Below are 14,122 nucleotides of genomic sequence, written 5' to 3'. Positions count from 1 at the left end.
TTTGTTAAGCGCTTACTATGTGCAGAGCACTGTTCTAAGCCCTGGGGTAGACACAGGGGAATCAGGTTGTCCCACGTGGGGCTCACGGTCTTCATCCCCATTTTACAGATGAGGTAACTGAGGCACAGAGAAGTTAAGTGACTTGTCCACAGTCACACAGCTGACAAGTGGCAGAGCGGGGATTCGAACTCATGAACCCCGACTCCAAAGCCCATGCTCTTTCCACTGAGCCACGCTGCTTCTCTGATGCGAGACTGGAATCAATTGTATTTACTGAGCACTTATCGTGCGCAGGGCATTGTACTGATCTCTCGGGAGATTACAGGCACACTGGAAGGCAGAAACGACAGCGGTTCCAAGCACTATAACCTGAAAGCACGCCAGCATGACAAGGGGGAGCCTGGGACAGCGGGGTGCGCTCAGGGCATTTAGCCTTAGATCAGCCTTTACAACTGTACTAAAGTTCAGCATCACTGGCCTATTCACTGACTACAAAGAAGTGAATTCACTAGGCAGTAGCGAAAACTGCAAAAGACCTTCTTTGGGCAATTTAAGAATGGGCACAGAACTGCATCACTGAGAAAGAGGCTGCTAACGATTTTTTTTTTTAATCTTTTTTTCTCTTTGCCAGCTAAAGGCATAACAGAACAGGCAAATGTGAAACATGTGTGAAATCTCCCCCTCAACCCTCATTCCACTCATAACCTTGGAACGGAGGAGCTGGGTTTGGATGGGTTAACCCTGTGGGGTGGACAAGCTTCACGGTTAAACACCTAAGCAAACAGAGAGATCATTTCTTGGTATTTTCCCCCGATCACAGATGCCTCACGGAGCAGTCTGAAAAACGGTTTCCCGAATGTCCTTCCTCAGGCCACAGTGCCACATTCCGGGAAGCAGCCTTGCGCCTTAAAAGACAACTGCATTTAAGAAACAACTAACGGTACTGCACCAACGTTAGAAAATGAGTTTGGGCAATAATTCGTGTTCTTTACCTTAAACTCTTGCTGCTTAGCCAACATGACTGGCATATGTCTAACAAGAAGAGGGTGCTTCTCTTTTTTTATTTGATTCCCATCATCTTCTACACAGAACCAGCCCATCTGGTTCTCGTCTTCTGTAGTGGTATTGAAAGGGAAAATGAACGAAAAAGGATTTAACTTAATCTCTACAGAAATCTGCACATCAACTTAGAGCGCAACAACATAACTTCAAAGAGGTAGACTATTAATTAATCAGTAGTATTTCCCCATCACCTATGGATGTTATCATTCAGTCATCTGAGGTACAAGTAGAGAATCAGCATGGCTCAATGGAAAGAGCACGGGATTTGGAGTCAGAGGTCATGAGTTCGAATCCCCGCTCTACCACTTGTCAGCTGTTTGACTGCGGGCAAGTCACTTAACTTCTCTGTGCCTCAGTTCCCTCATCTGTAAAATGGGGATGAAGACTGTGAGCCTCACATGGGACAACCTGATTCCCCTGTATCTCCCCCAGGGCTTAGAACAGTGCTCGGCACATAGTAAGCGCTTAACGAATACCAGTATTATTATTATAATAATTGTGGTATTTGTTAAGCACTTACTATGTGCCAAGCATTGTACTAAGCTCTGGGGTGGATACAAGCAACTTGGGTTGTTCACAGTGCCCGTCCCAGGAGGGGCTCACTGTCTCAATCCCCATTTTACAGATAACTGAGGCCCAGAGAAGTGAAGTGACTCACCCAAGGTCACACAGCAGACATGAGGCAGACCCAGGGTTAGCACCCAACGACCTTCTGACTCCCAGGCCCTTGCTCTATCCATATTGAGTGCTTACTGTGTGCAGAGCACTGTAATAACCACTTGGGAGAATTCAATACAACAGTGAATGGTCACATTCCCTGCCCACAAAAAGCTTACAGCCTGGAGAGGGCAGGGGGAAGAAGACAGACATTAATATAAATAAATTAGAGATATCTAATCTGTAGCAGAGTGGCTCAGAGGAAAGAGCACGGGCTTTGGAGTCAGAGGTCATGGGTTCGAATCCCGGCTCGGCCACTTGTCAGCTGTGTGACTTTGGGCAAGACACTTAACTTCTCTGTGCCTCAGTTACCTCATCTGTAAAATGGGGATTAAGACCGTGAGCCCCACGTGGGACAACCTGATTCCCTTGTGTCTACCCCAGCGCTTAGAACAGTGTCCTGCACATAGTAAGCGCTTAACAAATACCAACATTATTATTATTATTATTAATCTGATATGTAGGTGCCGAGTTAAGCTTGTCCTCTAGCCTGTAAACTCTCCGTGGGTAGGGAACATGTCGACTAACTGCTATATTGTGCTCGCCCAAGTGCACGGTACAACAGACTGCACAGGGTAAGCACTCCATAAATAAGACATTGATTGGGAGTCCCGTGTAGGCTGGGACTGTTTCTCATTTTGTTACCCGGTATCCACTCCAGCATTTAGTTCACTACTCAGTTCACACCCAGAAAGCCCTTAGTAAATACTGTAATTATGAAAATGGGATAAGGAAACCCGATGTCTTCCCTGAACGACTTTACATTTGAGTAATCTCGTTGTAGACTAGAAACTCGTGGACAGATGCTAAAATAATCTTTGGATAGGAGGAGAAAAGACAAGGTAAGGGGCAGATAAATCAGTACTTCAGTAATGGTAAAATATGTACACCTGTTCTAAAGGCAGACGTAATTAGGTAGTGCAGACAGGACAAAGTGGGAGTTAGGGGGACTAAAGATTAGTCAACCCAGGGGATAGCAAGGGCCTGGCCCATTGTGGCCATTTGGATAAAAAGGAAAAGGCGGATCCTGGAAATGTTCTGGAAAGAGACATGGGAGAAATTACCAAGAGGCCACAAGAGCAACTGTGAAAAGAAGAATGAGAGAACTGTGTCATTAAAATCCCACTTGTATAGTATTTCTGGGAGTAGGAAGTGGCCAACGGTGTCAGAGGTAGCCTAGAAGTCACAGTTGATTAGAGCAGATTAGGGTGGATTCTTTTACTGAGATCTGGCAAGAAGGAGGTAGTTGGTGAAAAGGAAGGAAAGCCGAGAGGGCTCAAGAGTTTTTAGAAGGGGAAGAAGGAAGATAGAGAGGGTTGATTTTTCCAGCAGACAGGTGATCTCCTCAAGAAACATTGAGAAGGATGAGGGAGTGGATGCTAGGGTGGGAGTGAGAGAATTAGTGTTGCTGAGCAGAAGAGAGAGCAAAATAATATCAGTCAACCACATCTGAGTGTTCACTAGGTGCACAGCACTGGACTGAGTGCTCGGGAGAGTGTAGTACAACAGAATTAGTAGACATGTTCCCCGACCACAACGAGCCTATAGTCTAGAGGGGGAGACAGACATTAACATGAATAAATAAGTCATTATTAATATTTAATTTACAACATACAATAACAGGAAAGGATGAAGTTGAAGTGGCCAAGGTCAAGCTTCCTCCTTGAATTTCTCCCAATAGCCTTCTGGGGTACAAGTGCACAAGTGGAAATAGTGGACGAGGAGACGATCCAAAGATCGATGGAGTGGAAGAGTGAGGAAGATGAGTTTGGTGAAGAGGGTGGTATAGAAAGCATGGACTTTGGGGGGGAAGAAAGGGAAGGGAGTGAGTCCAAGTGGATCATGGTGACTGGAGGGAGAATGGAGAGCAGAGGTCTCTGTAGGGAGAGAGATTTGCGGTGAGTAGGAAAGAGAAGACATGTTAGCAGTTTGTGATCAGAATGTAATTTCCGAATTGGTGAAGATAGATATGACACAGTGAGTGGCGATGATTGGAGCCAGTGTGTTTCCACAATTTTTCTTTTTACTAAGGCAGATTCAGGAATATGAAAAGTTGTATTTCATATCATTTTTCTACCTATAAGGACTTAAAGATGTTCTCCAAAGGTCAACACCAGCATTTTATTGTTTTTAAAGCTGGCAGTGGAATCCAATGTTTTTCCAAATTGTGTGTCTCTCAATACTTCCTCCCACTCTAGCTACTTCCTGTCACCCTTCCTGAATGAGTGGAAAACACAATGAGGACTGTGTTTCAGCTGAGTGCCCACATGACTTATCCAGGAACTTGAGCTGTTTTAGTTAAAACACCAGGGATATAGGTAGGATGAGTTAAACAATATATGTATAACATCCTAAGCCCCTTGGCTGAGAGTATGAATGAATATGTGATTATAAATAAAACTATGTCAAAAAAATGTGTCCCAATACAAGGGTAGAAATGTCGTTTATTAGTGAATAAATACGTTTTCAAAAATGTTAGACTAAACTCATCCTTCCTGACCCCAAATTCCTTCCTCTGCCGGCATGGATCCTTGGGAGGTAAAGTTGATAACTCACTAAAGTCTAAAAATTCATTCACGAGAGGAAAAACAGGGAAAGGCTTGTGACCGAATTCAAATTGAATCTAGCCAATTTTTCCTACAAGTCACAGGACACAGAGGCTGATGAGTGAAGCCTTTTGGTCTCTTCTTTTGTCTTCCTGAAAACTTTAGGAACAAAATGTATTACGGTTCACACAATGCTGAGTTGTTTAAAAACAAAAACCATCCGGGGCATTTAAGAACAATGCTACAAACCCCCTCCCACTCCCCCACACCCAACAAACAAACAAAAAACCCCAATAATCCTGCAACTGCTGCTGAAAAATAATAAACCTGAGAAACTTGAGTCCTCCCAAAATAAAAGTGAAAAAGGAGACGCCAAAGAGAAGAGTTTAAATTAGTTAGGTATATGAAATTAGTCAAAATGAAATTGACATCAGATGAAATTAGTGCTTTTTAAACCTATAAGGCTTCATTCATTTTTTTTCAATGACTTTTAAATGCCCATTTTTAAAGGGCAGCTCTACATTTCATTTGGGGTAAAATTTCTATGAAGATCAATTCTGTCTCATACCATCTTTCCAAAAATGTCATTCTTCAACGTATGTATTTTATTGTAATCTGGAAAGTTAGCTAGGAGCAGTTCAAGAAAAATTGTTTTTTTACTTATTCACACATGCCTCATTTTTCTTAAAACAACTAACTCTTACCAAGGGCAAGTTTAGCCATCTGCAAAGTGTTGATCCATGACTGTTTGATGGCATGGGTGAATGTATTAAACACAGCTGGAAAGAAAGTTGGTCGTCCAGACCTGCCAGAAATAATACAAGAGTAATTGGTTTATTTGTAAATCTACACAGAGATATGTATCTTTATATATCGATACATAGGTCCATAAAGTAGCCAGACATGTTCCATCACACAATAAATGAAATGTTTTTGCTTTTCCAAGACAACCATAAGACCCCACAAAGAAATATCACTCACCCATTATACTACATTTCAAAATATAATCTAAACACGAATACTTACTTATCTTGCTTCCCTGGGAGCTGCAGCTGAATCCTACAGCAGTCGGCAGCTCTGATTTCATCCTCTTTTTTTGAGATAAGTTTCTGTAAACCTGAAGCCCAGTCATGGGCCACTGATTGATTTAGGTTCTGCAAAGATAAAAGAGGCCAACAAGAAAATTCACACAGTAGCACTCTTCTACGGAAAACAGGATTCAAAGCTTCAAGAATAGGAGACTTAAGAATCGGATTCAGTTATGAAACAAGATCCTGGTGATACAAGTTTAATACTTCCATTCTGGTGCTCTTGTGGTGTAAAAGCAAAAATAAAAAGAACATCGATGGAGGTATGATGAGTGTCAGCCACTCCCCGGGTGCTGACAGATTCCATAACAGGTTCTGGGTTCTAATTCCGACTCTATCACTTGTCTATATGACCTTGGGTAAGCCACTTAAATTCCGTGGCTCAGTGGAAAGAGCCCGGGCTTGGGAGCCAGAGGTCATGGGTTCTAATCCCGGCTCCGCCATTCGTCAGCTGTGGGACTTTGGGCAAGTCACTTCACTTCTCTGTGCCTCAGTAACCTCATCTGTAAAATGGGGATTAAGACTGTGAGCCCCACGTGGGACAACCTGATTACCTTGTATCTATCTACCCCAGCGCTTACAACAGTGCTTGCCACATAGTAAGCGCTTAACAAATACCAACATCATCATCTGTGCTTCCGTTACCTCATCTGTAAAATGGGGATTAAGACTCTGAGCCCCATGTGGGACAGGGACTGTGTCCTATCTGAAAACCTTATATATCAGTGCTCATTACAGTGCCTGGCATATAGTAAGCACTTTATAAATAACAAATACCATTAAGAAAAACAACAACAGGTCAACCTTGGCTGCTGAGTGATCCAGATCACATCCCAAAATTCTGGAGTGGCTTTTGGGAACTTCCTGGCCACGAAAGGATCAGGACAGGGAAAGAGAACACCTCATAGCAACTTTGAAATCTAACCTGTCACTGGGGCTAACTCCTCCCTGCTTGGACAGTATCAATCAATTTATCGATGGTATTTATTGAGCAGTTACTGTGGGCAGAGCATTTTCATAAGTACTTAGGAGAATACAGTACTACAGAGTTGGTTGAAATATTTCTTGCCCACAAGGAGCTTCCAGTCTAGAAGAGAAGGCAGGCATTAACAGAAAGAAATATATTACGCATATGTATATAAGGGCTGTGGGGCTGAGGGCGGGGTGGATATCAAATGCTGAAAAAATTAAAATAGTAATAATTGTGGTACTCAAGTACTTACTATGTGTCAGTCACTGTACTAAGCACTTGGGTGGATACAAGTAAATCAGTTTGGACACAGTCCCTGTTCCATGTGGGGCTTACAGTCTCAATCCCCATTTTCCAGAGGAGGTAACAGGCCCGGAGAAGTGAAGTGACCTGCCCAAGGTCACACAGCAGACAAGTGGCGGAGCTGGGTTTAGAACCCAAAACCTTCTGATTCCCAGGCCCGGATTCTATCCACTAAGCCAGGCTGCTTCCTATGAAGCAGCATGGGAAGCTGAAAGGGCAGGGATCCAAGTGCATGGATGATGCAGAAAGGACAGTGAGTAGCAGCGTGGCCCAATGGAAAGAGCATGGGGCCTCAGAGACAGAAGGACCTGGGTTCTAATCCTGGCTCCACCACTTGTCTGCCATCTGATCTCAGGCAAGTCGCTTCACTGCTCTGTGCCTCAGTTACCTCAACAGTAAACTGGGGATTAAGACTGAGCCCCATGTGGGACAGGGACTGTGTCCAACCCGATTTGCTTGTATCCACCCCAGGGCTTAGTACAGTGCCTGGCACAATATATGTGCTTAACACATAGCATTAAAAAATAAATGAATAAATCAAGTCCCCTTCCAAGGCCCCCCACAGGTATGGGACAGCTTGGCAGGATCCAGGCAAAACTCAGTAGTCCCTGGATTCTCTAAAGCCAATCAGAATCTGCCCATGATAATAATAATCGTGGTATATAATCGTGGTATTTGTTAAGGGTTTTCTAATGTGTCAAGCACTGTACTAAGCACCAGGGTGCATACAAGCAGATTGGTTTGGAAAGAGCCCCTTTCCAAAAATAATAATGATTGTGGTACTTAAGTACTTAATATGTGTCAGACACTGTACTAAGCACTTGGGTGGATATAAGTAAATCAGTTTGGACACAGACCCTGTTCCACGTGGGGCTCGCAGTCTCAATCCCCATTTTCCAGATGAGGTAACTGAGGCCCAGAGATGTGAAGTGCCTTGTCCAAGGTCACACAGCAGACATGTGGCAGAGTGGGGATTAGAACCCATGACCTTCTGACTCCCAGGCCCGGACTCGATCCACTGCGGCATGCCGTTTATTTTAAATCAGAACCTGATCTGACCCAGAATGAACCTTGTTTTAAGCCCCCGAGGCAACCGCTGCTACCAATATTTACGGTTTGGGAAGTTAATTAGATCCAGTTATAGCAAACCACGGTTGTTACCTGATAGTTTCCTTTAAGGTTTCCGATCAGTTGACTGATTTGACCAACTACATTCAAATCGTGTACCAGGTTCTGTAAATCCTGATACAGCTGCCCGGGCCCCATGTACAGTTTGTCTGAAACACAACAACAAACAGAATTACGCCTTTCAAAATCAAATTCCAATTTCAGAGACCAGAAAAAACAGCGTACTGAAGGAGAAAACATTGATCATGACACGCATCTGGATCATTCTGAGCTACAAATTACTGCTGAGGTTTAATGAAATCTGAAAGTTAGTTAATTCATTTAGAGCCTTATAAAGTAGTTAATAAGTAGCAGAATCACACACGCAAAACTCAAAAATGATTACCTTCACAATGAGATTTAATTGAATATTAAAACGTGCTTCAGTGTGAGCTCGTCACTAAACTGTGAGCTCCTTGTAGGCAGGGAATGTGTCTTTCGTTATATTGTACTCTCCCAAGTGCTCAGTATAGGGCTTTGCACATAGTAAGCACTCAGTAAATATGACTGAATAAATTGTGAGCTCATTACTAAACTCTGAGCTCCTTGTAGGCAAGGAATGTGTCTTCTGTTATTTTGTACTCTTCCAAGCACTCGGTATAGGGCTTTGCACATGGTAAGTACTCAGTAAATATGACTGAATAAATTGTGAGCTCGTCACTAAACTGGGAGCTCCTTGTAGGCAAGGAATAAATAAATTAAAAAATACCACAATTTGTCTTATTATTGAGCACTTACTGCGTGCAGAGAACTGTACTAATCCCTTGGGAGAGTACAATATAACAATAAACACATTCCCTGCCATGAAGAGGAAGAAGAAGAACGGCATTTGTTAAGCGCTTACTATGTGCAGAGCACTGTTCTAAGCGTTGGGGTAGACACAGGGGAATCAGGGTGTCCCACGTGAGGCTCACAGTCTTAATCCCCATTTTATAGATGAGGGAACTGAGGCACAGAGAAGTTAAGTGACTTGCCCACAGTCACACAGCTGACAAGTGGCAGAGGCAGGATTCAAACCCATGACCTCTGACTCCCAAGCCCGGGCTCTTTCCACTGAGCCACGCTGCTTCTCAAAGCTTACAGTCTAGAGGAGTTTCTGTTTGAAGGGAAGTAGATGGGCAGCGTGGTTCAGTGGAAAGAGCACGGGCTTTGGAGTCAGAGGTCATAGGTTCGAATCCTGGCTCTGCCACTTGTCAGCTGTGTGACTTTGGGCAAGTCACTTAACTTCTCGGTGCCTCAGTTACCTGATCTGTAAAATGGGGATTGAGACTGTGAGCCCCATGTGGGACAACCTGATTCCCCTGTGTCTACCCCAGTGCTTAGAACAGTGCTCGGCACATAGTAAGCGCTTAACAAATACCAACATTATTATTATTATTATTAACCACTACAGCTTGAGGGATGGATGAGGCAGTGACATAAAAACAGATGGGTAACCAAAGCTAAAGCAGCTGCTGCCATTTTTTATTCATTCATCCATTCAATAGTAGTTATTGAGCGCTTACTATGTGCAGAGCACTGTACTAAGCGCTTGGAATGGACAATTCGGCAACAGATAGAGACAGTCCCTGCCCACTGACGGGCTCAGAGTCTAACCGGGGGAGACAGACGGACAAAAACAAGACAACGTAGTCACGATAAATAGAACCAAGAGGATGGACACCACATTAACAAAATAAATAGGGTAATACAAATATATCCAAATGAGCACAGTGCTGAGGAGAGGGGAAGGGACGGGGGAGGAGCAGGGAGAAAGGGGGGAAAGGGGGCTTAGCTGAGGGGAGGGGAGGGGGGGCAGAGAGGGAGCAGAGGGAAGGCCTATTGACTACACCCTGTTGACTCTTCCCCAGGTGAACCTTGCCTGTTCCACACCCACTGTGGCCTCTTACCTGGTGTGGGCAACGTTAGCCTGGGGTGGCCCAGGTGTGATGAGATGGAGTGAGGGCAGAGGAGTACACTCCGGCCCTCAGAGCACCGGGACTGTGAACACCCAGTCGCTCGCATGGATAAAACCCACTACTTGCTTTACAGTCAACCCGCAGTCGATTGTCAGACTTTTGGAAAACGCGACAAGCATAATAGAGCAGCTGCCATTTAATAAGGGCCTAGTGGATAAAGGACGGGCCTGGAAATCAGAAGGACTTGGGTTCTAATTCCAGCTCCACAGATCGTCCGGCGTGTGACCTTGGGCAAATCACTTCACTCCTCTGGGTCTCGGCTGCCTCATCTGTAAAGCGGGGATTAAGACCCAACCCGTGCAGGACAAGGACTGCATCCTACATGATTAGCTTGTATTTATCCCGGCGCTTACAGCAGTGCTTGACACACAATAAGCGCTTAACAAATACCGTCACTACTGTTGCACATATTAAAGTCTGTCGTCCCCTCTAGAAAGTGTGGCTTTGTGGAAAGAGAACAGACTTGGGAGTCAGAAGTCACGGATTCTAATCCCGGCTCCGTCACTTGTCCTCTGTGTGACTTCGGGCAAGTCACTTCACATCTCTGTGATTCAGTTACCTCATCTTTAAAATGGGGATGAAGAATGTGAGCCCCACGTGGGACAACCTAATAATCCTGTATCTATCCCAGCACTTAGAACAGTGCTTGGCACAGAGTAAGCACAAATTCCATCATCATTATTAGTATTATTATTATTAGACAGTAAGCTCGTTGTGGACAGGGAAGGTGTCTGTTAATTCTGCTGACTTGTGCTCTCCCAACTGCTTAATAATGTTGGTATTTGTTAAGCGCTTACCATGTGCAGAGCACTGTTCTAAGCGCTGGGGGAGATACAGGGGAATCAGGTTGTCCCACGTGAGGCTCTCAGTTAATCCCCATTTTACAGATGAGGTAACTGAGGCAGAGAGAAGTTAAGTGATTGCCCACAGTCACACAGCTGACAAGTGGCAGAGCCAGGATTCGAACCCATGACCTCTGACTCCGAAGCCCGGGGTCTTTCCACTGAGCCACGCTGCTTCTCATGACTAGCACTGACTGACTGCTTAGTCAGTGCTCTGCACATTCAATAACTACGACTGATTGTTGATTGATTACTATGTGCCAAACACCGTACTAACCATCGGCATAGATGCAATACAATCTGACAGACACAGTCCATGTCTCATAAGGACACGGGTCACGGGTTCTAATCCCAGCTCGGCCACTTGTCTGGTGTATGACCTTGGGCAAGTCACTTCACTTCTCTGGGCCTCAGTTACCACATCTGGAAAATGGGGATTGAGGCCCTATGTGGGACAGAGACTGTGTCCAACCCGATTTGCTTGTATCCACCCCAGCGCTTAGTACAGTGCTTGGCACATAGTAAGCGCTTAACAAATACAATAATTATCATTATATGGATTCACTCTCTTACTTCATGATAATGTTCTTCTAAAACATAATGCAAAATGTCACTTTTATATCAATTGCGTTTTAGTTTAAATTCATAAAATATTGCTTATATAAAAAGCTAACGATTCACTATAAGGTTAAAGAAAATAAATCTCAATATGCGGTCTTCCGTCGTTTAATCTGGTCTATAGCCCAGGTCAATTAAAGCTACCCTCCAAGCTTCTCACATATAAACAAAGTTAGATTCTATTACACAGCTCCATATGGAATTGGTTTCCCTTCCTTCACAGTAAATTATATGTCTTTTTATTTCAAAAAACAATGAATCAGGTTAATAGGGCTAATATAACTTTATTTTAGTTTCGACCCTTAAAATATTAGTTCACTACAGAAATATAAAGTTAAATGTAGATGGAGCAAGTCTTGTTTGGGTTTCATTTGTTGTTGTTACATAACTAGTTCATCATAGCTCTGGAATTCACAGCTAAAAGAGTTTTCAATGGCCACAATTAATTTCCACTGATAATTAACAGCCCATTAGGATGCTGAAAGCACTATGAAAAACTCAATTACAAAGCAACTTTAAAGTTTTCAGGGGTATTGTTTGCCTAATTTAAAACATGACTTGCATTAAGAAAGAAAACAGCCCAGATGGGCCCATGGGTTTTTTTTTTTAATTATTTTTTACTTTCAATATAAGACTCAAATCAGGTATCCTCTTCATTAAATATTTCTTTCCCTGAAATGAGAGAGATGAAGAGAAGCGACTACCCTGAACCAATCCAAATTCTAACAGTCCCTTCAAAGTTTCCAGACTCTCACTCTCTTTCCGAAGAAGGGGTTGTGGAGTATACATCAATCAACTGCATTTATTGAGTGCTTAACTGTGCGCAGAACACTGTACTAAGAGCTTGGGAGAGAATGATATAATCATATGACAGAGTTAGTAGCTCTTAGAACAGTACTTAGTAAGTGCTTAACAAATACCATCCTTATTATTATTAAATGTTCTCTGCCCACAGAGTACATATAAATGCATATATATGTGTGTTTGCACTTCATAACGATGGTATTTGTTAAGTGCTTACTATGTGCCCAGCACTGTTCTAAGCGCTGGGGTAGATACAAGATAATCAGGTTGTCCCACGTGGGGCTCACAGTCTTAATCCCCATTTTACAGATGAGGTGACTGAGGCACAGAGAAGTTAAGGGACTTGCCCAAAGTCACACAGCTGACAAGTGGCAGAGAGGGGATTAGAACCCATAACCTCTGACTCCCAAGTCTGTGCTCTTTCCACTAAGCCACGCTGCTTCTCTGAGCAGGGTTCATCTATTTAGAAAAACAGAGACATCACAGTCACTCTAAAGGCCGTGTTGGAAATTTGGTTTATCCCTCATATACTTATATGCATGTTGCCTCAAACATGTACTTTCTTTCTTAATGTTCAATCTAACGTCCATAAAAAAATATACTGATTTGGGCAGTAAAGGCAGTGTGGCCTAATGGAAAGATCCCAGACTTGGAATCAGATAATCTGGGTTCTAATCCCAGCTCTGTCAATTGCTTGCTTTGGGCCTTGGAGAAGTCACCTAACTTGCCTTAGTATCCTTAACTGTAAAATGAGGATTAAATTCTACTCCTTTCTCTTTAGACTGTGGGACAGGGACTGTATTCAGCCTGATGAACTTGTATCTCCTCCAGAGCTTAGAAAAATGCTTGAGATATCATAAGCACTTAATAAATACCATAAAAAACAGAAAAAAGTATTCATTGTTTTATACACTGCATGCGCTCAATAAATACGATCGATTGATAGCACCACAATCATGACTTACAAAAGGAAAGAAGTTAAGGTTTCTCAAGGCCACTTTTAAACATGAATAATTAATCCATTGCTCTAGCTAGGCCGTGTTAATTTTTGATTTTATACCCTTGCTATCTTCAAATTACTCTTTCTAAAAGTACATTTAATGTCAAACCCAAGGCCAGATTTATTTTTATGCATTGCTCAGTAAACTTCCTTCTCCCCTCATTATGTAAGGGCAGCTCTTTACAGCTTCATTAATGCAACAATTGTCATCCACTGGAGGTTTTCAGTTGCCTTGCACACACCCAGATGTTACCATGGCTACTCTAGCGATTTGTTTAAAAATGGAACATTTGATAGCTAAGTGGAGTGATATGAAGGGAATGGGTTCCGTTTGAAACCCAAACTAAACTTGTATAAATCATTTGCCAGAAAAATCAATATTTCAATTACAGATTCTTAAATTAAATCAACCCTGACCGCCGAAGCTAAATTTTCTCTTAACCCAGGAGTATAATGAAGGAGAAATCGCTAGGTTCCCAGATGTTTCCTATGGCTTTTGCTCAGAACTTCCGAGGGTCAGATGCTAATCAGAAGGGGGTAGAGGGATGAAATGTGAGTAGGGACCAGAAGAAACATGAAGGGAAAACAATTCCATCCTGAGGAGACTAACTGAAGGAAAAGGAGAAATAAGTGGCAGGAACCTGTGGGGAATATGGAAGACCAAAAGTAGCAAGACCAAATAGAGTCATCAAATTTGAAGCATCAGATTTGAGGCTATGAAACTGTGTGGCCTAGTGAGAAGAGCACTGGCCTGGGAGTCAGAAGCCCTGGTTTCTAATCCCAGCTCTGCTGCTTGCCTGCTGTGTGACCTTGGGCCAGTCACTTCACTTTTATGTGCCTCAGTTACCTCATCTGTAAAATGGGGATTAAGACTGCAAGCCCTATGTGGGATAGGGGACTGTGTCCAACCCGAATATCTCGTACCTACCCCAGTGCTTAGTACAGTGCCTGGCACCTAGTATGTGCTTAACAAATAGCACAAAAAAAGATAAAAGCATAAAATGAAAGAATGAGATCACACCCATGAAGTTTCCTTTGATGTAAAGG

The 14,122-nt window shown here is 43.1% G+C and overlaps 1 protein-coding gene across 3 annotated transcripts in view; it reads right to left on the bottom strand.

Annotated features, from left to right (window-relative positions):
* The window catches only part of ARHGEF10 (Rho guanine nucleotide exchange factor 10), a 122,847-nt gene that overhangs the window by 27,263 nt on the left and 81,462 nt on the right, over window positions 1-14,122 (bottom strand). For all 3 annotated transcript variants that reach the window (XM_029050934.2, XM_029050936.2, XM_029050937.2), the window contains 4 exons: window positions 7,848-7,963; window positions 5,352-5,479; window positions 5,030-5,130; window positions 993-1,114 (listed from right to left, as the gene is read on the bottom strand). In XM_029050934.2, coding sequence (XP_028906767.1) covers window positions 993-1,114; window positions 5,030-5,130; window positions 5,352-5,479; window positions 7,848-7,963 — 467 coding nt within the window. The remainder of the gene's footprint in view (window positions 1-992; window positions 1,115-5,029; window positions 5,131-5,351; window positions 5,480-7,847; window positions 7,964-14,122) is intronic.

This window comes from Ornithorhynchus anatinus, chromosome X1 (assembly GCF_004115215.2).
Source record: "Ornithorhynchus anatinus isolate Pmale09 chromosome X1, mOrnAna1.pri.v4, whole genome shotgun sequence".
Lineage (NCBI taxonomy): Eukaryota > Metazoa > Chordata > Mammalia > Monotremata > Ornithorhynchidae > Ornithorhynchus > Ornithorhynchus anatinus.
The sequence above is the reverse complement of the archived record's forward strand: the minus strand, read 5'-3'. Positions and strand labels throughout refer to the sequence as shown.